The sequence below is a fragment of the Centropristis striata genome, chromosome 18 (assembly GCF_030273125.1).
Source record: "Centropristis striata isolate RG_2023a ecotype Rhode Island chromosome 18, C.striata_1.0, whole genome shotgun sequence".
Classification (NCBI taxonomy): domain Eukaryota; kingdom Metazoa; phylum Chordata; class Actinopteri; order Perciformes; family Serranidae; genus Centropristis; species Centropristis striata.
This window is the reverse complement of record NC_081534.1, coordinates 19,004,130-19,031,461: the sequence shown is the minus strand read 5'-3', so window position 1 is coordinate 19,031,461 and position 27,332 is coordinate 19,004,130. Positions and strand designations below refer to the sequence as shown.

The 27,332-nt window shown below is 40.1% G+C and overlaps 1 protein-coding gene across 1 annotated transcript; it reads left to right on the top strand.

Moving 5' to 3' along the window:
• Window positions 1-25,640, top strand: kcnk10a (potassium channel, subfamily K, member 10a). Its single transcript, XM_059356831.1, has 7 exons — window positions 1-468; window positions 8,435-8,820; window positions 12,899-13,016; window positions 13,896-14,056; window positions 15,437-15,629; window positions 19,819-19,961; window positions 21,723-25,640. Exons 1-7 carry the CDS (start codon window positions 414-416, stop codon window positions 22,296-22,298), a joined length of 1,632 nt encoding a protein of 543 aa, XP_059212814.1. The 5' UTR covers window positions 1-413; the 3' UTR covers window positions 22,299-25,640.
• The last annotated feature ends 1,692 nt before the right edge of the window (window positions 25,641-27,332 follow it).

Genomic DNA, 27,332 nt, shown 5'->3' with positions numbered 1-27,332 from the left:
TGTAGTGGGCTGCACAGCCGCCTGGCACAGCAATGCGCCGCGGCATGGACATGCATAGCGTCCTTTAAATGGTTTTGCGTTAAGCAGAGCTGACGTTAAGATAGAAGAAACACATCTCAATGTTAATTCTTCAATGGATTATCATCATCGATCCGGGCGGCCGTGGTGTAAACAACTACACGATGCGGAGTGTGATGCGGCGAGCAGAGAGTATGTGCTCCTGAAGACTGTGGCTGATGAGAGAAGAGCTGCATTCCACCATCCGCTCAGACACTATGGCAGAAGCACACTCAGTGGATTAAGTCATATCCCTCCTTTCCCATCCCAATCTTCTCTGCATTAAAATCGACGGAATCGACCGATTGGACCCAGATTCACTAAGGTTATCTACCCCAAGAGCCAGGAGAATCAAGATGAAATTTCCGACTGAGAATCCAACAAAGCCAGGGAACATGACCCCTCCACCAGGTTAGACTAACAATCTTAAAAAACAATATTTTCATGAAGACTGTCTTGAGTCCTGAGGCAAAATATTGATATCCAATGAAGCATAGGATTGTATACTGAATTTGGTAACAACAACAACAACAACAACAATAATGTCTGCTGCCTGTATTGAAATGAAATGATACAGTCCATTAGATTGTTCCTGTCTTTACAGCCTTTATCTGGTCTGCAGACACTAACAGGTACCTCGAGCAGAATGCCAATGAAAGATTAATGCTGAACAGAAATTGACTTTAAAAATAAATATGGCACAGTAGAGCAGGGGCGCGCCAGACGTTATAAACATTAGGAGCTTAGCCCAAACCTAGGGGGTCTGGAGGCATGCACATTGTTTTCTTTTTATGACAGCTATATGCAGTATTTTTCAAGCAGCTTGAGATTATCAAATGCCCAAAATCATCTACATCATTTGGGAGATTATGCCAGTTGCCAAGGAAAACATCCTAAACTAAATCGTATTTTTGTTTATGGTTGTTAACCAACTTTCTCCATCATTCTGAAATTCATCATCCATCATTCTCACACAATGAAGGTAGGTAAAAAATGTTCTTAAACTTGAAACGAAGAGGCAACCTCCTGGTCTAAGCAGTGAGGTAAACCAGGAAGTGGCTTAAGCTGCATTCTACCGAAGATTCCAACAGGGGGTGCTGACGGTGGCTGTAGAAGCATTTGGGTCCATTCATTTCAATACAAAGTGAGAAAACTTCTCACTTGATTTATTATCTCAGGATTTTTTTTAGGACAACACTATGGTCTCAGTCGCTAGTAAAAAAAAATCTTCAAGACAACATGATGTTAATAGTGTAAATAATGGCCCCATTTAGAAGAAAATAGAAAATAAAGAATCGTATGATTTGGGGCGTGGCTACCTTTGATTGACAGGTCACTGACAAGGCGAGCTGTCATCAGAAGAGAAGAAAAGCAATGCGTATCCACGGCACTGTGTTAATAAAGGACGTTTAGCGGTTTGGTCTCATACCTTTGACCCTTTCACACTGTATTTTCACTTAATGACAGGTTTGTTTTTTACATTTTTGTTCATGACGAACATCCCAGTTAATGCTACAGTTAATGTTAACATTTACTGTAGCAATTAGCAGCGGCTTCTCTCAGTCAGGTAGCCGGTGTAGAGAGGCGTGTAGTCAGTGTCGTCAGATCCCTCTCGCTCCTCCACAGTCCAAATATGGTCTGCTCCCCGTTCCTGAAAACAAGATGGCGACACAAGATGGTGACGAGTGTAACACTGAACTTGATGCCTCAGAGGGGCAGTCCACAAACCAACAGGTGACGTCACGGTGACTAAGTCCATTATTTATGTAGTCTATGCTTGAAACCTATTTTTGTTATATGGAGTTCGCAGAATGAATGTTTAGCTGACAAATCTGCTACGACTGAATCCATCCCATAGTAGTCTAAGCTGCTCTCATGGCCAATCACGGATCTCCGACAATGTCAACTAGGCCTAATTGTGGCCAATACTGTCAATTGAAACATCTATCTATAAGTCCAGGTATCTGTATGTGTGTGTTTGATAGTCCAGTTGCTCCTTGGTTAGATATTGATGTGAACTAAAATACGAATAGCAAAAAAAAAGACAGAAAAATAAACAAAATAAAACAGCAAAATAAAATAAAACTTGTTTAGGCTGTAAAAACGTAGATAAAGGTTCAAATGTATATATAGAAATAGTAAAATACATACATAAAGGCAACAATAAATAAACACCTGTGCAAAGCATAGCAGGAACAAAACTGTTTTTGTGTCTTTTTGTTCTACACCTAGGGATTGTAAACCTACACCCAGAGGGGAGGAGCTGACACTCTGTGTGCAATGGATGGGAACTGTCATTTAAAATTGAACCAGTAATGCGCTGTAATTGTTTTGTGTACAAGGTCTCCACGTTGAGCTGTGGCTCACCAATCAGTCTGCTAGACCGCTTTACTATTTGGTTGACTGAATTTTTATTTTTCAATGAGAGGTCGGGGTGTGTGTGTTACAGGGGCCAGTCTATACCACACCTATGAATTTCACTTTCATTTCAAGTGTTATAGTGTGGCCACGGTACCAAATATGAAATTAAACTGCCACCACAGTGCCACCTAGGGGCCGATTCATTTTATATCTTGACCTGAAAAGTAACTTAAGCTGTCAACTAAATGTAGAGGAATAAAAAGTACAATATATGCCTCAAAATGTAGTGGAGTAGAAGTATAAAGTTACATAAAATGTACATAAAAGTACCTCAAAATTTTACTTTAAGTCCAGTACTTAAGTAAATGTACATAGTTACTTTCCACCATTGCTACCTGCCTCTTCTAACTTATACATATCAGTTAATAGTCCTCCTTCAGACACTGTATGAGGATGAAAGGGATAGTTTGTGCATTATTATTCAAAACTTGGTACAATTATTGTCAATGTCCTCCTGAGGATAACCCTTTAAGGTTTTATTGATCGGCCCAAAGGTGGCACTGTGGTGGCAGTTTAATTTCATATTTGGTACCGTGGCCACACTATAACACTTAAGGCAATGAAATTCATAGGGGTGGTATAGACTGGCCCCTGTAACGCACACACCCCGATGGCAGCATGCCCCGGCATGCGTGTACTGCGAGGGCCCGGTCAGTACTGCTTGCAGTCCTAGTTAATATTAGATTTGTTTAAGGAATAGTATAGTAGTCGCAGTAGCGTAGGAGGAATTCCTCCTTCTAACATGTTGAGGTATATAAGTCTCTGAAGAAAATGTGATGACTCAAAGCCTTTTCTTCATGCACCATGGGAGAAAACCAAAAGTGTCCTCTCTCAAGCACAAAAAGGTTTTCACTTGAAACATGGTCACATGGCCAACAACAGTAAAAACACTAATAGGATGACAACAAACTATACAACAATAAAGTAAGAGGAAACAACACCTACAGGACTATATGATGGGATACCCTATTTGGCCAAAAACCCCAAAAGCTGTTGTGTAGCCGAGGTGTAAATTCCTGTTTACACCTGAAGGGGACATCACAGGAACTGAAACCAAAAATCTCCCACAGCAGTAGCAGGGGTAGTAGCAGCAGCAGCACAGACGAATGTGACAGTGTCAGGGTGGAGCCTCTGCTCCACTGATTTTGGAAATGACACAAAGTTGAAGGTATAAAAAATAACCCTCTGAAACCTAAGCAGTTTCATGGTGTTCACACTGTAACCTACACAAACACTGCACTGCTCAAAAATGGCTAGATCTAGGGGGAACTCAAACATATTTTTTTGTGTTTTACAGTTATATCATTAATCATGAAAACAGAAATAGCTCAAGTTGAATTTCTAATGTTTCTAATAAAATACAAATGTTTATTTCTGCCTTTGATAGACGGTGTATTTTGGTGACTTTTGAAAGAAAATATACTTTTAAAACCTGCTGGCCCTGCAGCAGAGGATGGTGCTGCATGGTGAACTATATTGTGGAAGAGTAGGCAGCTGCAGCCTCATCTTGACTGTGACGTTTCCAGAACTCAAACATGAGGGGGCATGTCTTGCTGTGTTGATGCCTGAGCAATAGTTCAGTGGGAGGAAAGTGAATGTGTGTGAGCTATTATGCCCACAACAAGAATTTTCAGGACAATCCAAACATGCAGCATGATGGGAGTAGAGAAATATTCACAGAGTCTGACTGAATATTTATTTTATCCCCCACTGGATTACAAAACATGTTGCTCAGGTCCCCTTTCAGCATCCGCTCAGAGATGCAGAGCTGACCTTTTTTTTATTCCTCAGATATTTTCATCTATGGAAAGGTAATTTCAGCCGAAAGTGTCTTCCAGTTTAGGAATGAGCATAACAATTTTATTAACTGAATTAATTAATTTAGTGGACCTGTTCCAATTATGTTGCTTATTCAGAGTAGTGAGAGTTAAATAAGTATTATCTCAGTTAACTTTATAACCTGATACCATCCCAAAACTTTCAAATAAAGATAGAATAAATGATATTGAAGTTACAGGGTCGCGAAGATTCAATAAAATATAAACATACAAAGATATAGGATTTTCCTCCTTCAGTATATTGATGGAATCTTATCATTGTTGCTAATGGTTAGAAAACAGCAGCAAACCGTGCTGGAGATATTGGACAGCCTTGTCTTGTGACTGTTGAAAGGGAGAGGTGTTTAGAATCATTTGTATTGAATTAACAACAACAATAGGGCAACTGTAAAGAATGTGTACCCACTAAGAGTTTAAAACCTCAGGACAGACATACTAATTCCAGTTAACCCTGTTGAATGCTTTTTCACCATTGACGAGTGCAACCCTGAACAAACCCAGTTTGGTCTGAATAAGATTGGGTAAAACTCTTGAGCCATATGGCAAGGGCTTTTAAAATATTGTTGGGAATTGAAATTGGACTGTAAGAAGCACACTGTAGAGGTTCTTTTTCAATAGAAGGGTTAGGGTTATGGCAGAAATAACCGTAAAACAAGCTTTAATCATAGAAATACCAAGAGGCATTATAGACTTTGAGAAGTGTCTATAAAACTTGATTGGAAGGTCATTTAAACCAGGAGCTTTACTATTTTTGGAGTGTATTGCCATAGCAGAGTGAAGTTCCTCTGAAGAAATATCTAAATCTGTTCTATCCACTTGTGTTAAAGTACTGTTTGAAAAGATTCAGACCCCTCCGGCTCATATTGTGAGGCAGATTTTTAGAGTTCAGTCCAATATGATTTAAATGCGTCATTAATCAGAAGAGGGTCCATTGTAATGTCTCCATTTGTTGTTGTTTTAAGGGGTAGTTCAGCTTTTTGTGTGTAATGAACTGAAATGTGAAATGTATTTTTAAACATTTCAAAGAAAAAAAATCAACTGAATGATAAAAAATAAATGCTTTGAGCAGGCTGAGCGCCCAAGGAGAGAGCTGAGGCCCAGCTGCTCCACTAGCTGCTGCAGACTGTCAGGCTGTGATCGCTTCACTGTTGTCAGTAGCTGCAAATATTGAACCTGCTGTTTTCCATCAGAGGCTTCCTCAACAACTGGTGCAGAGAGTTAGACGTTTTTCACCTGTTTTGTGGTTAAAAAAGGCTTCCTGGATGGAATGGAGGAAACCCACTTAAATAACAAAATCTCCTCGAGTGCCATCCACAGCTGGCAGAATGCCCTGCCATTCTCTGACATAGAGGGCTTCACTTTTCCTCCAGTTGATTCGCGCAGCTGATAGAACAGTAACATTATTAACAGTTTTTTCTAAGATGTCCATCACACATGTTGGTTTTTAATTTAAAAAAAAACCCAATGATATCATCAGCATAGACTGATAAAACAATGCTTTCATTAAAATCCAGCCAGTAATGTGGAAGGTATTTTGTTGTAACATCACAATAATGCTAGTAAGCTCAGTCCTAGTGATGTTATATATTTACAGCCACAAGCGGGATTTTTGGGAGCTCTGTTTCTTAGTAAAGAGGACAGTAAGGAGACTCAGTTAAAATGTATAGATAAATGTATACATAAATAAGTAATAAATAATCAACTATTAATGTATGATTAACTAAATGAAAGTAGATAGAGCTGATAAATATACATATTCAATTAAACACATAATTAAATTGGACATAAATGTATATCATGAATTCATTTCTAAATTTTCCTTTTTCTATTATCTATTTTTACTGTAAAATTGTCAACTTTTCATGTCAGAAAAACAGATACCCTTTTTCAGCTTTATGAGGGGGCATTTTGTGGCGTCTTCTCCTCTTCTAAGGTTTTACTAAGAGCATGATGGGGGAAAAATGCATGGTGAGAAGAAAATGCTAAAAGAATCTAGTTGTAGTCTTGTAAATAGTGACCCTGCAAGATTCACAGCCTGTCTAAAATCTCAGTCTGGGACTAAAAACTCTAAACACTAGTCTTTAGATGTGAGCAGGTGTGAGCTGATAGTTTTCCGGGAGTCTTTTCCAAATCTTTTCAAAGTCTTCTGATGTATAGGTAGCATTAGATATTAGACAGGGGGTATGATACATCAGGCCCCTCATTTCCTCCCTCTCTCATCATCTTTACACATTCACGTACCATTAAACACGTTACTGGCTGTGCCTCTTCCTGGAGTCCTGGTGCTTTCCTGGGCTATGGACTCACAAGCTGCTGTGCTCCTGCTAGACATCCACTTCCACTGTCACTGTAGAGCATGGTTTTGGCCCAGACTGTGGCCGCTCCTGCTGCTGTGGTCTTGCTAGTCACCCACTACTACTAACATCATCACCATGGTACAAGGTTGGGCTAGGACTGTTGCCATGACTGCAGCGGTGGTTATGCTGCACTCTATCTTATCACTACTACTACTATAATCATCAACAGGGATCGTGGTTGGGTCCAGACTGTTGCTGCGCCTGTGTTGGTCCTGCTACACGCACTTCTGCTGTCATTATGTTCATTGCAACTATGACTATTTCCATTAGTCCTAATCCTTCTATTATTAGTTCTATATGACTGTTATTTGATTCAAATTACCAGCACCACAACTAGGCTACTATTATTAGTCAAAGGGATCACTACAGGGTTAGTAATGGAGCGACGCCTGTGAGGTAGATCAGGGAGGCAACTCAGGCTGCTCTGTCAAATACACATGACATGCCTCACTCCTCATAGATCCTCCACCATAACACACCCTCCAAATCTGGCGTTCTATTTAAGGTGTGCCTATCCCCCATAGCTCTCCCTCTGCCTGCATCTGTATTGCCACCTGCTCTCTCAGCATCCACCTGCAGGGGAATATATATTTATATCACTCCTCAACACCTCATGTAAATTACCTGTGAGGAGGAGTCTGGACATCAAAATACAACCATGCTCTTCTGTTGCAATACACATTTTAACGTGAATTGTCTGACTAAACTATTATTGGTTTCATTTTCATCTGTCTCTCTTTACCCTCCCATCCCACCATCTATCCTCCCTTCCTTTCTTTTCTCAAATTATTTTTATTGTTATTTACTATGTTGGTCTTTTCTGTACAAACCACTATTGCCCGTCTGTTTGTCCTGGGAGGAGGGATCCCTCCTCTGTTGCTCCTAGTTTTTCCTTGTCTGCTGTGAGGGTCAAATGACAGCGAGGGTCTTACCCTGTTCAGTAGGTAAAGCCCTTTGAAGCAAATCTGTGATTTGTGATTCTGGGCTCTATAAATAGAATATGTAAATAATAGAATTGAATAGAATTGAATTATTCTCAGTTCATGTTAAATCTTGGATGAGTGTTCCTCTTAGCAGTCACCTGCAATAGTTCCAAAATGCCAAATGACACTCTGCTGCTTCATCATGATGGACACAGTCAGCAGAACTATCATAATATTTCTCTTTAAAAAAAAAAAAAAAAAAAAAAAGTAATTTAGCATTCATTGCTTTCTATTACAACACATGCACATCCAATTAATTTATTTGATTCGATTTTAAAAAATGAAGACAGGATGATGCCCCAGCTGCAGGGATTTTGAAGACCCCTGGAGAGCCTCCCAGCACTTTTTTTGGCCTGTTGGATAATCTGTGCTTGTCCCTACCCAAGGCTTTAGGATGGCTAAAGGAAGGCTTTTTAATGATAATTGAAAAGTTTATGTTATTAAGCAATACTTCTACAATAGAACTGTCACTCTCCATTTCCTTTACATGATTTATTGTTCCTATGCTTTCCTTTGTTTTATTTCTATCTTTACAATATGATATTGTTCTCAGCATACCTTTACTTGCCATTGCTGCCTCTGTTGTGTGCCTGTTTATTTTTTCAGCTGTTTCTCACTTTATTTAAAAGCACTTTGACACAACACACACTGTATGAATGTTTTATGTTATAAAATACGTTATTACTATGATAATTGTAAATATTGTTAGGATACATTGCTGCATCATTCAAATTTTGCAGCTCACATCACATAGTTGTTTATTTGTTCTTTGTTTCAGTGGAAGTCCAGACCAACCTGGTCCCCCCCAAGAAGGTGCAGCCAGGCATGCTGCAGGCCAGCCTGGTGCACGCCAGCCTGGCCACCATGCAGAACCCTATGGGCTGCTCTCTCCCACGGCTCTCTGTCTCCGCCCGCCCCCAGAGCATGGTGGCTAGCATGGAGGCAGTGGCCGATGGCTCAGTCTCCTTCACCATGATGAAACTGAAGACGGTGCTGGCAGTGTTTGTGGTGGTTGTGGCCTACCTGGTGGCAGGTGGCTTGGTGTTTCAGGCACTGGAGCAACCTTTTGAAAACAACCAGAAGATTACCATCACAGCAGAAAAGGCAGCCTTCCTGCACAAACACCCATGTGTGTCCCCACATGAACTTGAGGCTCTCATCAAGGTAAGAGCAGCTGTTGGTCAATACTGCAGTCTTTCCTCAACCATGGATGTGATCCCCAGCAGGGACTCACGTCCACATATTCCAGAGTATGTGGCTGCCTGCGCAGGGAAGCTGATTTATAAATAATAGTATGCATGCCAAGACAGTAAAGAGTAAATTAAATTGCGTGCTGTCATGAAAAAGAAAGTTGTTGTCAAACTGCTTTCTGTCCTCTTTTCTCTCCCCTTTTATAGGTGTTACGTAAAAAGTTTGAGCATACACCATTGCTTAACCATCAAATAAAAACTTTGTATGTGTAAAACATTAAACTCAATACTTAGTTGGAGGATGGATGCCACAATTAGGGTTTAAACTCGGGATGTTCATTTTTAATTTCTCTAAAGAGTAACACAAACAAAGCAATATGATGAGATGCTAACCCCTGTAAGTAGATTTAAAAGTAGAAAACATTGGACCCATATGCATTCCTATTTTTTATTTAATAATGTTTTTGCCCACAGGCCTTTAAGATCAACTCAAATAAAGCATTATATAGTCCACACCCTCATCACACATCTGATGGTGATTACATAAACATGTTCCACAAGGGTGAGAAGAAAACAATCTGCAACAATCAGTAGGCCTTCAGTGAATTGCTTTTGCTACAGTAAAAAAATATTGCAGCACATTATGTTTCCTGCCATATATAGAAATATACATTTGACATACAATGGTTTGATTCAAATGTTGTTGTTTTTTAAATATATAAATTCTGCATAGCTGTATGTATGTTTCCTGTAAACTGAAGAGTACTACCTTTGAAGGACTAAAAGAAAAGGAAAATATGCATTTTGGACCAAGGCTGTAATAGAACTGACCATATATGTGAACTTTTTGCAAAACATGTCAAACTGTGATGAAAAACAATAGACGTGCAGCTTTGAGCTTGCCAATATAAACTGGACCTGCAAGTGTACTTCATTCATTCTGCGGCATGAGAGAATTGAATCTGAGCATGTATGCATTAAATGTGTAAATGTTAATTATTTGCTTCCTCTCCTTCCTCTCCGGCCACATCAAAAAAGCATTATATCAAAAGGTTAAAAAACATCAACAAATCTAGAATTTCAGACATACACTTACAACAACTTTATTAGCAAGGTGTACCTAATAAAGTGGTGGTGTGGTTTTCATCTGCTTCCATGTTGGACGTGTTGTGTGTTCTGCAGACCTTGGTTGTAACCAGTGGTTATTAGAGTTACTGTTGCCTTTCTATCATCTCCAACTAGTCTGACCATTCTCATCTGACCTCTGGCATCAACAAGCATCAAGGCTCATTGGATATTTTCTCTTTTTGGGACCATTCTCTGTAAACCCTAGAGATGGTTGTGTGTAAAAATCCCAGTAGATCAACAGTTTCTGTCTGTCACCAACAACCATGCCACCTTCAAAGTCACTTAAATCACCTTTCTTGTCCATTCTGATGCTGCTTTGAGCTTCAGCAGCTCACTTTCACCATGTCTAAATGCATTGAGTTGCTGCCATGTGACTGGCTGATTAGATGTTTGCGATAACAAGCAGTTGAACAGGTGTACCTAATGTAGTGGCTGGCGAGTGTATAGAAAAAGTAAACAAATTGGTTGTTTTTCTTGTGACCAATGGCTGGCCCTGGTGAGCAGTTTGTTAACCAGAGGTGAAGAGACCACTTATAAAAAATGAGAGAAAAATGTGAGTGATGGGGCAAAAGATGAGAAAAGAAAGTCTAATTATATTGTGGAAATCTGCATTCAAGTGTAAAACTACCTGGCATTAAGAAAAACAGACACACACAACTGCTTCCCAAGAACACCTCAATGCCACTCTTTCAAAATGATTGCTTCCAGCGCCCCCACAGAAACACTAAAGCAGCACTCATTACTGTCATTACTCTCGAGAGCAGAGCAAGCCAGGTCTGCTCAGCTGCTCTAATAGCTAACAAAATTAGCCGTAAGCTGAGGTTTAGCTGTATATTGTATTCTGATATGAACAACCATAAACCAAATTATTCTCTTGTGATCAGCTTATTATCAGGCATGACATAGAAAGCAACTTCAAACTATCAGAGGAATAGTGCCCAAAAGAAAGAAAGAAACTAGAATTTTTTGACATTTTGCCTGTACATCATTGATGCTTTTTGCACATCCAAGTGCTTATTTTACCAGTGCTAAGTTAGCTGTATCATTACAGTTGACTGGTCACACGCAGTGTGTCGGGCTATGGAGATGGCATCTTCTGTGGATCTGTTAGCCCTGTAGGCAAACTGATGCGGGTCGAAGGTTGGAGGGAGACTGTTTTTGATGTGCTGTAAGACCAGTATCTCAAAACACCTAATGATTACAGGTGTTAGAGCCACAGGTCTGTTTTTGGGCTGGGTGGGATGGTTGCTAGTGTCAGGGAGCCTTCCTTTGGTTCACTGACCTAAGCACACGCCTCACTTCATGGTCTTGTACAGAGAGTGTGTGGGTGCTGGAGGCTGGTGGAGGCAGAGTGTTTATGTTGGGCCTCTGAGAGACTTCCACAATTGTCTTCTTGTAGACCCTCTTGGCATCTCTTATGCCTCTCTTCAGATTGGCTCTGTTGGTGCTGTACATGGCCTTGTCCCCAGACAGACGCAAAGACAGTATTGCGGTTGTTGAAGAGTGATTGGAACTCGCTTGTTATCCAGGAATTCTGTTTGGAAACACCCTGATCCGTTTGTCTTTTGTGATGCTGTCAGCACAGTACTTGATGCAGGACTGTTACAGTTATTGCATATCCCTCCAAGCCCTGCTGTTCAAATAAATCCCATGCTGTTTGGTCAAAGCAGACCTGCAGCTGGGAGCGAGCACCGTCAGGCCAGGATTTGATGTTCTTTGTGACTGGCTTTGTTTTCCTCCTGAGTGGGGTGTAAGCTTGGAAGAGGAACACTGAGAGATGATCAGACTATCCTATGTGGGGAAGGGGTGCAGCTCTGTAAGCATGTTTTAAGTTGGAGTAAACATGATCCAGTGTATTTTCCCCACACTAGTGTGCACACAGGCTGTAACAATTTAGGAAGCACAGATCTTAAACATGCCTGATTAATGTCGCCAGCAACAATGTGAATGGTGGCCGCACTGTTGGTTGTGAGTAGGTGACTGAGAGCTAAGTAAGCATTAGCACCTGATGGTAAGTACACAGCTATCACAATAACTGCTGCTAGCTCTTGTTCACATGTAAAAGGGTCTGCATATAATGTAGAGGGTTTCCAAATCAGGAGAACAATGACTCTCTGTAATTCTGCTGTTGGTACACCAGCCATTGTGCACATACATGCAAAGTCCACCTTCTCTGCTCTTACTGTAGTCTTTGTTTCTGTCCTGCCGGTGGATTGTATGGTCCACTAGCTGTACAGTGGCGCTAGAGATTAGGGGGTGAAGCCTGGTTTCTGTTTATCATCACACAGCAATTTTGGATGAGGTAGTTCGAAGCATTCATCAGCTCCAGTCAGTCCATTTTGTGGATGATGGATCTTATGTTGGTGAGAAAGATGCTTGGTAGCGGAGGTTTCTGTGTTTGTCCCCTTAGTGTTGCTGGTAGGCCTGACCAGCATCCTCACTTCTGCTTTCTGTCCCTTGGCCGTCTCCTGTGCTTGCTGTTCCTGATCACAATCTATGGGGACCCTGATGTTCTTGCTATGTCCTCCGGTATGTTTTGTATCCGTTGAAAGTCGATTAAACCCTTTTAGCTGTAGACCAGGATTGCGTTACAAAAAAGGACACAAAGAAAGTACAGAATGAGAGGAGGAAAAATTGCATAAACAAGATCCAGTGTGGGAACATGTGGGTCAGTGGGAGAGCATGACAGAGGATCAAAAAGGCAAGAAAGTTTGAGGGTATCTAGGAGATGGTTCGTTGCAATCAAGAGTAGAGTACATGGACCTGGAGCCAGGCCAGGCAAAACAACTAACCAAGTAGATAGTTCTGGTGATAGTGACAGTAAAAAGTGTCAGTATATAATGTGCACATGTCCAAAGCCCAGTAGACAGAATTCTAAACAACTAGATTTTTTTTATGCGTGTCTCTCTCTACTTCCTTCCCAGCACTCTGTGGAGGCTGTGAATGCTGGAGTGAATCCCATCGGCGATACCTCCTACAACTCCAGCCACTGGGATCTGGGTAGTGCCTTCTTCTTTGCTGGGACTGTCATCACAACCATAGGTACATTGATTATGGCATGACTAAATGGCACACACTTTTTAAACCTTATATGTATTAATTTATGCAATTTGACATTTACTGGCTTTATTTTAGCTTCGTTGATTTTTTTCTGGTTCAATTAAAAGTGATAATTCTGCTTTTCATGCACCCTTCATATACTTCATAACACATGCAGAGATATCACATACATACACCCAGCAAACAAGCACACAGTAAGCCCCTCGTAATTTGTGTAAATAGGTCTCTTTGCTAACGGCATGCACATGCTGTTAATGCAAAGATCCTTCGATCTGTTATGAAGGGACCATGCAGGAATCACAAAGATGGTCACCAGAAGACTAGTAATGTGGCGAGAACACTCAGCCACAAATCAAATTAAATCATCACCTTAAAACACCAAGGCTAGTGATGTGGCAGTTGGTTCCAAACTCCACTAGACTCACCAACACCTCATACGGGTCATACTGCTAGGTATTGATTACATGTTATTTCTGTTAATTAGCAAAAAAATCACTCTGCATTACTTCCCAAACGTCAAACACAGTTGTTTTAACCAGGCAAACACACCTCAAGACTGGTTGATTAAGTATACAAGACACAAGCTAATAATGTAACAGCACATGACAGCAATTTACCTGCAAAGAACAGAGACACTAAATGGATAAGCTTCCAAGTCATGCCTACCAGGAAATACATTTTGAAATACTCACTTACCTGAAAACTCCAATGCTAGAAGTTACAGCAAAACTGGGTCACAAATTTGCTTTCTCGCTTGCCTTTCATAGATAGGCCTACTGTATACCCATTAAAATGTTTCTATTGCACTTATTTGCTTCATGTAGTCATGTAAAACCCATTTTGCCTCCTTTTTCTCTCAAGGGTATGGCAACATTGCCCCGAGCACTGAAGGAGGGAAAATTTTCTGCATTCTGTATGCAGTATTTGGTATCCCGCTGTTTGGATTCCTCCTGGCAGGTGTTGGGGACCAGCTTGGGACCATATTTGTCAAAAGCATTGCCAAGGTGGAGAAGGTGTTTCGGGTGAGTGATAACTTAAATGTCCTATCATCCTTTGGTTTTAAATAAGTTAGACAGTAATAGACAAGAGCCCAAGACACCCAGTAAAGAAGTGAGACACAAGCATAACATAAACAGACATTAAAGACTGTATAATTAAAATGTATTATATCAATTGATTTTTTTTTAATCTCTTATTTTTATTTCAGAAATGTTTGTTGAAAAAACAAAACTACAGCAGTGGCACCATAAAAATAAAAAATCACAGCCCTTCATGGAAAACATCTTCCCAGCAATTGTACAAATGATCAAACTAAGGCAAATGACAAATCAGTAATTTACACAGTGTCACAAAACAATTCCCTACGTAGCACACGGTAAATGAACTGTAGCAACATATGCTCAACCATCTGCAGTCTTTAGCACAGTAATCACACAAAATACAGAACTCCTTGTCATTCTGCCCCACTGTACACTGAATTGGGGGTGTGGGGGACTGGATTTTTTTTTTTGGGATTTTTTTTTAAAGCTAGTGAAGGGACAATGAAGCCTCATGAATCATTTGCTTTGTTTTTTGACCCCACTAGATGGCGGTCTTTGCTTAAAAAAAGGCTTAGCAATGGTAACGGTGAGTGTGTTTTCAGCACTTTTTTGAACAAAGAGCGCCATCTAGTGGGCTCTGTGAATAGGGCAAATGGTTCAGGAAGCTTCATTGTCCCTTCACTAGCTAAAGCCTTTTTTTTCACCTCCAAGTCCTTAAGAAAGGAGAGGGGGCTCTCTGCATTGTCAAGTGAGCTGAAATACAAGTACATTTCTCTAAAAGTGCTCATGTTGACTATTTGATTTCAGCTGAAGCTGTTTTCTGATCAATCACCATGTGCTTTTGCAGCTGATGAAGACTCCCCACTTCCGAGGCTAGACTATTCGAACCAGAAGCTCCATTATCTGCACCAGCATGATCAGTGTCTTTTTTATTACCATATTTATTTGACTTTCCAGTAAACTGCATTTCCTAAAAAGTTTAGGTCACATTTACACACTTAAACTGCAAATGAAGCATATCCCATTAACATCCAGTTTATTTGTTTAAATTAAAGCATTCTGTTCTGCCAGACAGTTAATAAAATTGAAAAACACTATTTATTTAGATATATTAATCTTCCTTTATGGTAAACAAATAAAAGGAAACAAGCAATAGGGATGGCTGCCCAATCAACCGTTGTCAACTTTACCGTCCTGTAATCTCTTGTCATGCTGATGTGATAATTATGCCACTCTGATTTATTCATCAAAATCTTCTTTCAGACCCTGTGGGGTGTCCAAACACAATCAGGACCATGCTGAAAACAAGACAGGTGTAATGCTTTACACTTATCGTTGTGTGTGTGTGACTTTCTCTCACAGAATAAACACAACCAGATCAGTCAGACTAAAATCCGTGTGGCCTCCACCTTCCTCTTCATCCTGGCTGGCTGCATCTTGTTTGTCACAATCCCAGCTGTGATCTTCAAATACATCGAGGGCTGGACGGCTCTGGAGTCAACATACTTTGTTGTCATTACGCTGACAACAGTTGGAATAGGTGATTATGTTGCAGGTGAGACCTTGTCATTGTGAAATAGTCATGAATGAACATTAATACATCAGAACACAATTAAAACATGTCAGACCTAGATGATTTTTTTCATAATTTGTGCAGGGTATATTAATATACCTTTTATTCTCCAACAAAATAACCATTCATTATAAAAAACAACTCAAAACATGAGATGAAACCTCTAGTGTCTTAGACCACACGGGCAGCAACTGCACTATTGAAGAGAATGAGAAGAAGGCTATGACATAAGTCGACTTCTGTTTTGAAATGCTTGTGCATTGTGTGTGCTCCTTTCACAATTGACACTGACATGAGTGTTTGAACTGAGATCTGCTGAGGCAAGGCAGACGAGTCGGGAATGTCTTTTTGTTGGTGTAGTCGATGGAGTTAGATACAATTTGGAGTCACCTGTTAAAATGATCGCTACAGAAATACAGAAATCTGTTGACAGAGGAGATATACAGCAGAGAGAGTGCTAGTAAGGCCACAAAAGCAACAAGGAATTTTTACTTGGCTTCATGCAATGAAGGAAGGAAAAAAAATTGCGAAAAGAAGCGAGCCCCTTTCTGATGGAGAAGTAGTGGCAACATTCTGCCTGGAGAAGAGAGCATCTTTTCTAAATCGGTCCCTGTTTGAGGACATTGGGGGACATCTGGTGCCACATTTCACCATATTCAGTCACACTCAGTACTTTTCCATCCACCCTGTCTCCACTTCTCTCTACCTGCTAGACACTCCTACCTGTCCACATATGGAGCTAGAACAGTGACACTTAACTGAGGTATTGAAAATAAATATGGGCAGTAAAACAACAAGTTTTGGCACTGAAAAATGTTCAACTAAAAAAATAAAACGCACATGAACACTAACTCCATATCCTCACAGCTGCAGCCCATCAGCAATCAGGGCTGTACTTAAACTGCTCTTGCATACACTCCCATTGCAAGATTGTTCTTCACCACCAATGTCCAATATCCAGCACTCAGACTGCCAGCCTGTTACCAGTTTTGCCTGCCTTGGGCTGACCTGCTGTGCCTGACTCCTGGACAGCCCCTCTGCCTTCTATCTCCAGACTTTGAGTTCTGCCCCAGCGCTTCTGATTCCCATCTGCCTCCCCTGGGTGGTTTGGTGTCTGCTCCTCAGCATCTCAGTGTGAGTTAGATCCTTGCCAGCTTCTAACAGTATGCAACCAGTACCGCCTGGATTGTAAACGCCAAGAAACTCTTGCAAGGTTCAAAAACTATACTGAACTTTACCGTGTGTTATTTGTCTCCTGCCGGAGTCTTCATTAAAGTTTCCTGACCAACTTACCTGCCTGTTTGTGGTGATTTGGGTGCACAATACACCCATTTCATCTGGAGCTAAAGCTGAAAAGCAAGACAGACATTTTCAACTTCTTTTCCTTGGTGTTGGATGAGAGCTGTGATGTGTGACACAGCCCAAGTGTACTGATCTTCATGAAAATAATAAATACCAAAGACAAGACTTTAAAATTACAGAAGAATTGCCTTCCATGCAATTGAGGAAAGGGACAACAACTGGTTGTTATGTATGTGTAAGGTCCTATCTTTTATTTTGTCATTATCTTCAGTTTTGTTTACTGTTTTATGTTTTACCCACTCATTTCAGGTGTTCCTTCCTGCCCTCCTGTATAGGAAGCCTTGCCTCTGATTGTGTTTACTTGTTTCCAATTACTTTCCCTGTGCAGTCGGTCTCTGTCTCTCCCTTTGTTCTGTGTAAGTTTGATTTGCCATTAAGTCTCCCAGCCTTTTCTCCTTTGTGTGTGTGTGTTATTGGAAGTGGATTGTTTATTTAGTTTTTGAGTTTTGCTTTATGATTTTGTACTCGTGCCTGAACTTCTGCCAAACTCCCAGTAACGACATTAATAGTCTTCACACTCTTGTTCATTCATTCAGTACCAGTCAGCATTACAGGCCACAAACATGAACCCAGTTGTCTCTGAAGCTGTGAGGACTGCTAACCAGATTCAAAAAGATACTTTTTTATGGACCATGTTCAGCTACTGCAAGCTCCTCCAAAGCCACCTTTGCCTCAAACGCCAGCGGCTAAGCTATTCCACCATCTGCTTTGTTTCTGTGTCCTCACCTATCCAGACCGATGAGATTTTAGAGTCGAGTCTGGCCACTGGTTGAAGAGTTTCAAGCCGCCAACGACCCCTCTGATCATTGTTAAGTGGCTTATTTCATCTCTCATCTCATGGGTCAAGATGAAGCCTGAGCCACAGCTGAGCCGAGCCAACATCTCCTGTTTGTGACACCTTTTTTCTGAGATTATAATGAAAATCTTCCAACACACAGTGTGAGTTTTGCACCCTGGAAGCAGGCATGTAGTTGGAATCAGTCAGCTCTATTTAATACGTTTCTCCATTCGTTATCAGAACCATCAAGAGACCAATCTGCCCCGCTCAAGTTGCCTGCTGACCTTGATTCTCAGTTCTCCCTGACAATTAAGATAAAAGATTGTTGGAAAGAGAGAAGAACATTCAGAGCTGTCCTGCCCCTCCAGTAAACAGGAGGCTGTCTGCACCCAGCTCTTCTCCAACTGCTTTCAGTATCTCCTGCGACCACGTCCGCATCTGAGGAGTCAATGTAGGTGGGAAGCAGTAGTTCTTGAGTATAAATCTGCTGCATCAAGTTTAAAGTCTAAGCATTGTAAAATATGCAGCTGTTAAGTGAGAAATAAACAGTAGGCATCAAGAGCACATAGAGTTGTAAAACAGCACATTCTACAATTGTAAAAATGTGTAGCTTATATACAGCACCAAAAAATGTTTCATCAACTAAAATGAGCATCATATCTTACGGAAGTCTATAGCCCAGTGCCTTTACCTCTACATTATGCCAACTTCATGTCTTATTTTGTGTTTCCCTTTCAATTATAAATCTCCTGAGATTTCTTTGGTGTCCAGCCTCTCATTTGTACTTGGGACCTCGCTGTTTTCTGACAAAATCATGCTAATAAATGCTCATTATGACCTATTAGTAATATTGGTAGGCTAATTTAGACTCTAGACTTTAGACTATTGTCTCTTTATTGTAAGGCCCAAAATAAGGCTTGATTCTGACATTTTTTCTGTTTTTCTGGCCAACAATGGCTCTTTTGTTAGTAAAGGTTGCCGATCCCTGGTCTAATGGCAGAGGGTGTCGTATGCTGTATAGAGTGTAAAGCCCTTTGAAGCAAATGTGTGATATGTAATACTGGGCTATACAAATAAAATTGGATTGAATGAAATAAGTGACGGAGGTGCCAATATTGCTTATTCTGTTACAAGTGAAACAAAATATCACACACGCTTCTACACACAGTCACTAATAGCTTCAGAGCTTTCTTGATTTATGTGTGATGGATGAAGGCCTCTGGGTTTTTGTGACATTCAGTTACTGTGAAAAGTAGTTGCTGAATATTGCTTTTTTCCCTGAGCGACAGTGTCATTCGACGGGTGACATCCTAGAAGCAAACTTGAATGGGGGGGGGGGGGGGGGGGGGAAGAGAGGGTCCCACGTCTTTAATCAAACCATAGATTTTTGCTGCTATGTAGCGCTAAGTGCTGCTTCACTTATAAAGCTACCAAGACACTCAATTATTGCCTTATCATAACAGAATCTGTTTATGGACTTATAGAATCTGTCATAGTTGACAGTGTCTTGATGATAGTGATGCATGATGATAAGATGATTGGGTAACGCTTTATATTAAGGTCCTTGTAATAACCATTAATTAACAAGTAATAAGGCCCTTGTAAGTCCTTACTAGATGCTTATTAACATTATTGTGTGTTTCTAAGCTTTAAGCTTTCTAAGTGTTAATAATGGCATTACAAACACCCATGACCCACCCATTATGTCTTTGCCATGCCTTTATTTATCTTATTTTGTTTGCTTATTGATATTAAAATATACTTTATTGCTCATCTATTATAAGTTAACTATAAGTTAACTATGCTTTTTGCAACTACCGGATCTAAAGCGAGAACAATGCCTTATTACTTGTTAATTCATGGTTATTAAGGACCTTATTATAAAGCGTTACTGATGATTGTTGAATTTGACTTCAGAACAAAACATAATTAACTTATCTGTGCATTTCTCATTGTCTGAATACCATTCCCTGTTGAGGTGGAAGACTGATGTTCATCTCCTGAGTCATTCAAGTACTGTTTTCTAATCAGGGGGAGACAGAAGGATTCCGTACCGGAAGTGGTACAGACCACTAGTGTGGTTCTGGATCCTGGGTGGTCTGGCCTACTTTGCTGCAGTGCTAAACATGATTGGTGACTGGCTGAGGGTGCTGTCCAAAAAGACCAAAGAGGAGGTATGATTAACAATGATTAACACTTAATGATGAAGGTGTTGATACTAATGTTTAATTCTTGATCAGGGTACGAAGCGCTTTGGCATCTTCTGCTTGATCACTTAAATAACACTAAATAGAGCCACAATCATAATCATGTTAATTATACTTAAATTATGAATTATTTTTGTTTGTCCGGGTGACTAAAAAAGCACCTGTCTGTGTAGGAATTCATGGGAATCTGAACATGATCAGTCACTAAAATGTTGAAAGGTCACCTACCTTTGGCTCTTCCTGCTACCTCAAACGGCCAAATTGATGGAAGTTAAAAGCAACAACATCACTGTGTTGTTATTATTAAGTGAAACACCTACAGAAAATGTTTGTGTTTGCTGGGTTATGAGCTAAAAAGTGCTTTATTCATCCGAACCAACAGCCAAATACTTAACGTAATCAAATAATGACAATGGCAAGTTATTCATTGATTTATTATCCTTGTGGACAATAAATCGGCCCAGCTGACAATGGGCGACAGGCGGGGTCCCTGGATAAGTCTCCAGACTATCACAGGACTGACACATAGAGACAGAAAACCATTCACAATCTCATTCACACCTACGAGCAATTTATATTCACCAATTAAACCTAAACTGAATGTCTTTAGATTCTAACCTGTGACCATATGCAGCGTAAACCACCCACGTAGCCCAAGACAAAATAAAATAATAGATCTAATCAGAAAAAGCTGAAATTGATTATTTGAAATTACAGTTGGCCTAGTTGGCTGTTGCTTATTCAAAAAGTCAAATTTTAACCCTCCTGTTGTCCTCGGGTCGAGGAAGGAAGAAGAGGGAAGGACGCAAAGGGAAGTAAAAAAGGATAGAGGAAAGAAGGAAGGAAAGAAAGAAGGATGGAATAAGGAAAGAAGAGAGGAGGAAAGGGAGAAAGAATGGAAAGGAGAGAGAAAGGAAGGAGGATGGAGGAAAGGAAGGGGAGGAGGAGAAGAAAGGAAGGAAAAAATAAAGAAGGAAGGAGGGAGAAAAGGAGGGAGGCAGGAAGGAAAGAGGGCAGAAAGGAAGGAGGAAGGAAGGAAAGAGGGCAGAAAGGAAGGAGGAAGGAAAGAAAGGAGGGAAGGAAAGGGGGGCGAGGGAAGGGAAGAAGGAAGGAGGATAGAGGAAGGGATGGAGGCGGGAGGGATGAAAGAAGGAAGGAAGGAGGAAAGGAGAGGAAATCAGGAGGAAGGAAAGAAGAGAGAAAGGAAAGGAGATAGCGGAAGGAGGAAAGAAAAGAAGGGAAGGAGGGAGGAAAGGAAGGAAAGAAAGAAAGGAGGGGCGAGGGAAGGAAATAAGGAAGGAGGATAGAGGAGGGAGGAAAGAAGGAAGGAGGAAAGAAGAGAGGAAGGCAGGAGGAGGGAGGAAAGAAGGAATAGTCAAAACAGATTGGGTCAATTTGACCCGGAAGGACGACAGGAGGGTTAACACATTTCAACACAAAACACATAGCGTATGCATGTTCTGGTGCTGCATTGATTTTGATATTATGGTTCCAGTTCTGTCATTAACCTTCAAAACATGAACCATGAAAACCATGCCATGATTTAAAAGAAAGTGGTAAAAAGTGAGCAATCGGGTTTGTGATGATAAAGTTGATGACATCTATACAGGCTGCCAAGATTGACAAAATGTCATGTATAATTTGTGCAACTTTTCATTATGTTGTATATTTAGTATAATACACTGATAAGTCATAAGTACTGACTTGTCAAAACTTTCTTTGACCAAGGTTGGAGAGATTAAGGCTCATGCAGCTGAATGGAAAGCTAATGTGCGAGCAGAATTCCGGGAGACGCGTCGGCGCATGAGTGTTGAGGTCCACGACAAGCTACAGCGAGCTGCCACCATTCGGAGCATGGAGAGACGCCAGCTGGGCTTGGATCAGCGTGCTGTGTCCATGGACATGCTTTCCCCAGAGCGCCGTGCCATCTTCAACAGCCTTGACGCCAACAACTCTAAGACCTCCTCCCAGGAGAGCATCGAGATGAAGATGAACAATCTTCGTCTGCGAGGGCCCGAGCAGTGTGACCAGAGCTCCAGCCACCAGACCATGTCTGAGGACAACATTTTCAACCGCCTGAGCTCCGTCACCAAACTGGCCAAGCGCCACAGGAACATCCCGCACCAGGCTCGCCGGCCTCACAGCGAGGCCTACGGCTGTAGCACTCCACCTTTTGACTGCAGCACACCCACTGCAAATGAAGGTAAAAGGAACATCAAAGGAGAGAATGAGAGTGAAGACAAGGAGTGCAACACTAGCTTGTCTGATTTTCCACTGTTTACAGATGCTGCACATAATGTTTGAAGAGAATGAGAATGAGAGAACACTTAAAACAAAAGAGTCTCATATTATAGTTTTTTTTTACAACCGCTATGACCCGTTTGTCAGAACCTTAAAAACTTTTTCAAAACTGTTTACGCACATCACACCTGAAACACACAATTCCCCAAACAGTTAATTTTAATGCTCAAAATCATGCAGTGTAACTAAATACAGACATACAGTTCCAAAATACAATGATAAACTAACACAGTTCACCAAATCTACCAAAGCACGGACACATGTTGTCTTCCAACAGAAAAATTTAGTCAGTCACATCACAGAGTCATGAAAAACACTGACAACTGATGGAATAACACAAACTGAATCACTTTGCATGTTTCCAATCTACTTTTTTTGTCCTTTTTCTTTTACAATCAACAGATTATTGTATTGATCATAAATGTAAATTAATGTTTGTGATGATGTTCTTCATTTTTCATTTGTTGGGCATGAAATTTGTTCCTTTTTTTGTACAACACTCAGTACAAAAAGTGAACGAGCCATGTCAGAGCAGCTTTACAGAATGTTTATGAAAGAAGAAGACAGTAAATGACAGGATTTGCAGTAAACACTTTACTGTATTGCAAATGAAAATGCCTTACAGTAGAGTAAAGAGAGGAAAAAAATCTGCATTTAGCTGTATTGTCAAATAGACAAAAAGAAAAAGGAGCAGAAGCTGTTATCAATGTAATCTTCAATCCATTAGTTTTGAACATGAGGTTTTCTGTTTTGACAAACCGTGTGAAAGCAATTGAAAATTCACCAGTTAACATCTACTGTTTTGGTCTTGATTGAGCTTGTGTGTAAAAGAAGTTAAAACTAATTTTAAACATGTAAAATGTGTGTATTTTGTGTCAAAAGAAGAAGAATTGTGTTGATTGTATCGTCCACACAGGCTGATGTTGTGGTAACTGTGTGAAGAGTTTTGAAAAAGCAAAACAAAAGTATTGAACAACGGGTCATAGCGGTTGTAAAAAACTGTAAAATGAGCTCACGGACGTGCACTCCTACAAAAGGAGATTTTAAATATCACCATGAGTGCCTTAGGTTTCCTCGTGTGCTTAAGCATGGACAACACATGTCCCTTTATGCTTTTTACTGTATGCCACATATTCAGTGTGCCATATGGATGTAATACAATGCAATACCTTGTAGCGCTTCTAAATGTATGCTATGTCAAATGATGGTCATATAAATGAAGGTATTAGTTAATAGGTGTTTAAAGGATAACAACATGAGTCTTAGTTTCACAAATTTGGCCATTATTTCTCTCAGTTGTGATGACGTACTCAACTATGGTACTTGGTGAGGTCCAGATGCATAATCCCCATGTGGGAAAGCAAATATGTTGTTTGTTTAATATTGTCGGGCTGGAATAGTGGCCAGAAGCCACCACATTTGGGATTCAATGGACAAAATCTTTCCCCGCTGGCTTTTTACCTCTAGCTGGTGAATAATACATATCATTGTGGAAAGCCCTAACCATGTTGTAACAGTGCAATGCATTGATTCACTCCATGCAAACAACATATCAATGTATTCTACTACGTTGATGCATCCTAATTCTGTCTTGCCAACTCTAAACTGTAGCCTAGGCTACTGGATGTATAGTGTTCACTGAATGCCTTCTGCTTCATGTTTGTGTACATGTCAACCAAAAAAAAAACCCACATTTGCACGTGGCTCATAAGCACTGACCAAAGTTCATTCTGCATCCTCTGCACATTGCATGCACATCAAAGTTTTTTTTTTTAGGAGTTGTTCCTTGGCCATTCTGAGGTTCAAAGGACAGAGGGTGTCAAACCCGGAAAAAACTGTAAAGTCCTTTGAGGCAAATTGTGATTTGTGATTCTGGGCTATATAAATCAATTTTAACTTAATTTCCAATACGCAAGGACAACACTGGCGTCAGACTTTGTTGTTATACTGGCGTTGTCTCAGGTTTAAGCAATAAAGGTATTGAGTACTATGTTATCATCATTGATAAAAGTGATGGCCAAAACTGTGTTATTTCCTGATCTACTACAATTACATCAAGTTTGAATTATTGGGTTAGAAGAAAGTAATGGAAGACAAGTTTATGGGATTACATATTTAATGGGACTACTTATTAAAAAAAAACAAAATATCAGAAATATAATATTTCAGTTGGAGGTGATCTGAATACAGATACTGTTTTGTTTTTTTACTTTAAGGGGTTACATTATTACTTTTGTCAAAAGGTTATGTTTATGATTTGTTTGTCTGGTTGTCAGCAGGATTATGAAAAAAAACTGCTAATGCTATTACTACCACTACTTCGACTAACTTGATGAAAAATGAAATGAAACTCCTAAAATGTGCATATAAATGTGAATGAAAAAGATTTAAAACATGCCACATCTTGTGCATGATCCCCAAGCTAAGCTGTTGTCCCAGTACAATGTAAAAAATGCTACCTAAACCATGACCTCTTTCAACACTATCTCTGGGCTTGTTGCCCTAATGTTCGATGTTGACATTGTGTAACAAATGCTCCATTCATGAGCATAATCCAAGTGGACTGTTTCATACTGTACATGGAAGTGATGGATGAGTTTGAGACTATGAGATTGAGATTAAAGCACACTGCTAAGATTGATTACGATTGATAAGATCAGACATTAAAAAAAAAACATATTCTCTAGAAGCATCAATACCTCTTTGAGGAATTCTCAAACTCACCCTAATGGTTCAAGGAAGAAGGAAAATTTACTCGTATTAAACAAAAAATTGTAGTCCTATGGAAAACTTTTTCAACGGGCTGCTATGCCACAGTCAGCATCTAGCAGCCATTAGTGGTACTGCACCTCAAGGCACTTTGGTCTAGCGGTAGCTTTCAGCCATGGTGGTGGCTGATTGAGTGTACAACACTATGCATACCATTGTCATATTAAAAATGTACAACTAAGGGAAATGACACCCACATACACAAGAAATGTGAACTGTGCCACTGATTGTATTACAGTGATATGATGATGCTAACAATGTCCTTCACTTCCCAGTTTGTCTCATCTCACCTGTGTATGCATACATGTCTGATCCTGATGTCACATTACTAAGTGAAACCCTAGCTACTGTGAGTGCATTAAAATTAAGGATTACATAGACAAGGACCTTAAAATGGAAAAGCTTAAAAAGAAAAAAAACAAGACTTGGAACAAACAAAGCATGCTATATTGCAAAACTATATTATGATGTAAATGGTGTTGATTGTTTACCACCACGTGCTTCAGACAATGATGTTTACCATGGCACTTTTTTTTAACTGACTGTGTTTGATGCACAACCAGTATATGCTCTGTATTTGGACATGACACACAGTCTATCTTGTGCAACCATTACATTGAAACTAATCTTTGCCTTTTGGAAATAAAGATCACATAATTAAGTGCTCTTTTTGTGTATGCTTGTATTGATCTTTTCCATCCTCTATTAGTAGCTTTAATCATGATGTCAAGATGATGGATCACATTTACCAAAAATATTAAATATCAATGATGGAGCCCACTTAACACTTTCCTTTCTTCCAGGTATGAACTCGCTAAAATACACCGGTTACAGGACAGGAAGTTGATTGCAAAGGAGCCGGGAGAGAGCACCGATGTATTTCTTCGGTGGGAGGGGGAACAGTATATCTTCAGTATTTGATCCATTGTAGCAGTTGTATCCCCAACACAAAAATAAATTTCACTTAGCAGGTAGCTTGCTATGAGGATTACTTTCCCCTTGGCAACACCTGGCAGCTTGCCCTGCTGCTTTCTAGGGTCCCACTGTGCATTTTCAAATTCAAAATATGTAAAGTAAATCATGTGTAAGTACAGCGCATCTAAAAAGTATTCAGAGCCCTTCATTTATTCCACATTTCGTTGTGTTATAGACTTAATTTAAATAACCTGACCAGGGAGTCAGTGTTTGGCACCAATCCCTTTCAGTCTCTGGAGGAGCAGCAACATGCTGAACAACAGTTCAACACAGCATGCCCAGACTTTGTGAGTCTGTTTGAAGTTGCTGTGAACCAACAGGAAGCTGTGATGGAGCTGATCTCTGGTTTGCAGACAGCAAGTCTAGAGGGTGATATGTTTTGTTAGTTAGTGATCAGTTAACTGAAAATTTTATTTTGATTTGTTCATAATTGTTCCTTGTTTCTTTTAATGCGTTTTTTTTAGAAGTTAGTTGTTTGTGTTTTAAATAAATGACAATTTGTTTGTACTCCTTTGTTTCCTGAGTTGTGCGTTTGGGTTAAAGTGCTAGTTCTATTAGTTAAGCACATACCACACAGACATGAATACAGTTGTTCTGTTTTAACACATTCAAACCATGAAAATTATACTCAGTACACCTGCAGCCTTTTTGCTGTTTTCAAATGAACAAAATGCAAGGGTACATTACTGGGTCTGACATGTTCACCCTTCACTGTGTGGCAGGGTGTGTTTTACTGTAATCACCAGTGATCCTGACATGTGTACAACAGTGAGGAGGACCACCACATTGTCCGTCCAGGGTCCTCAGGAAGAACAATTAAGACTCCAAACTGATGAAGACCTTCTACCACTCTTGTATCGGGAGCCTGCTGGCATTCTGTTTCACGGTATGGTATGGGACCTGCACTGAGGCTGACGGGAAGAGACTTTTTCTTTCTTTCTTTCTTTCTTTATCTTTTATTATAATAAATGTAATTTCATTTTTCAGTCTGTCTCTCTTCATCCTTATTAGTCTGTCCTGGTTGAATTGTTATCCTGTGAAGCATTGAAGTTACTGTGTTCCAAAGGTTAACATCTGAGTGTCAAGATACACACTACGGATGGGAGAACAGTGCTAATTTCAAAATCCAGCCCGGTCCTCACTATTAGTCTGTACTTCCAGGAAAAGTATGCTCTACTTACTCACTAATTTCAGGGAAAGTATGTTCTACTTTCACACTAAGGACATCTCACATCAGAAGTGATCCAACCACACCCTCACATTGCAGTACTTACAGTACAGTATGGATGAGAG

Bases quoted from the DNA above. Each gene is read 5' to 3' on its own strand.
- kcnk10a (XM_059356831.1), top strand. From the start codon at position 414: ATGAAATTTCCGACTGAGAATCCAACAAAGCCAGGGAACATGACCCCT. The intron at 469-8,434 runs GTTAGACTAACA...TCTTTGTTTCAG, and splicing joins GAACATGACCCCTCCACCAG to TGGAAGTCCAGACCAACCTG. The intron at 13,017-13,895 runs GTACATTGATTA...TTTTCTCTCAAG, and splicing joins GACTGTCATCACAACCATAG to GGTATGGCAACATTGCCCCG.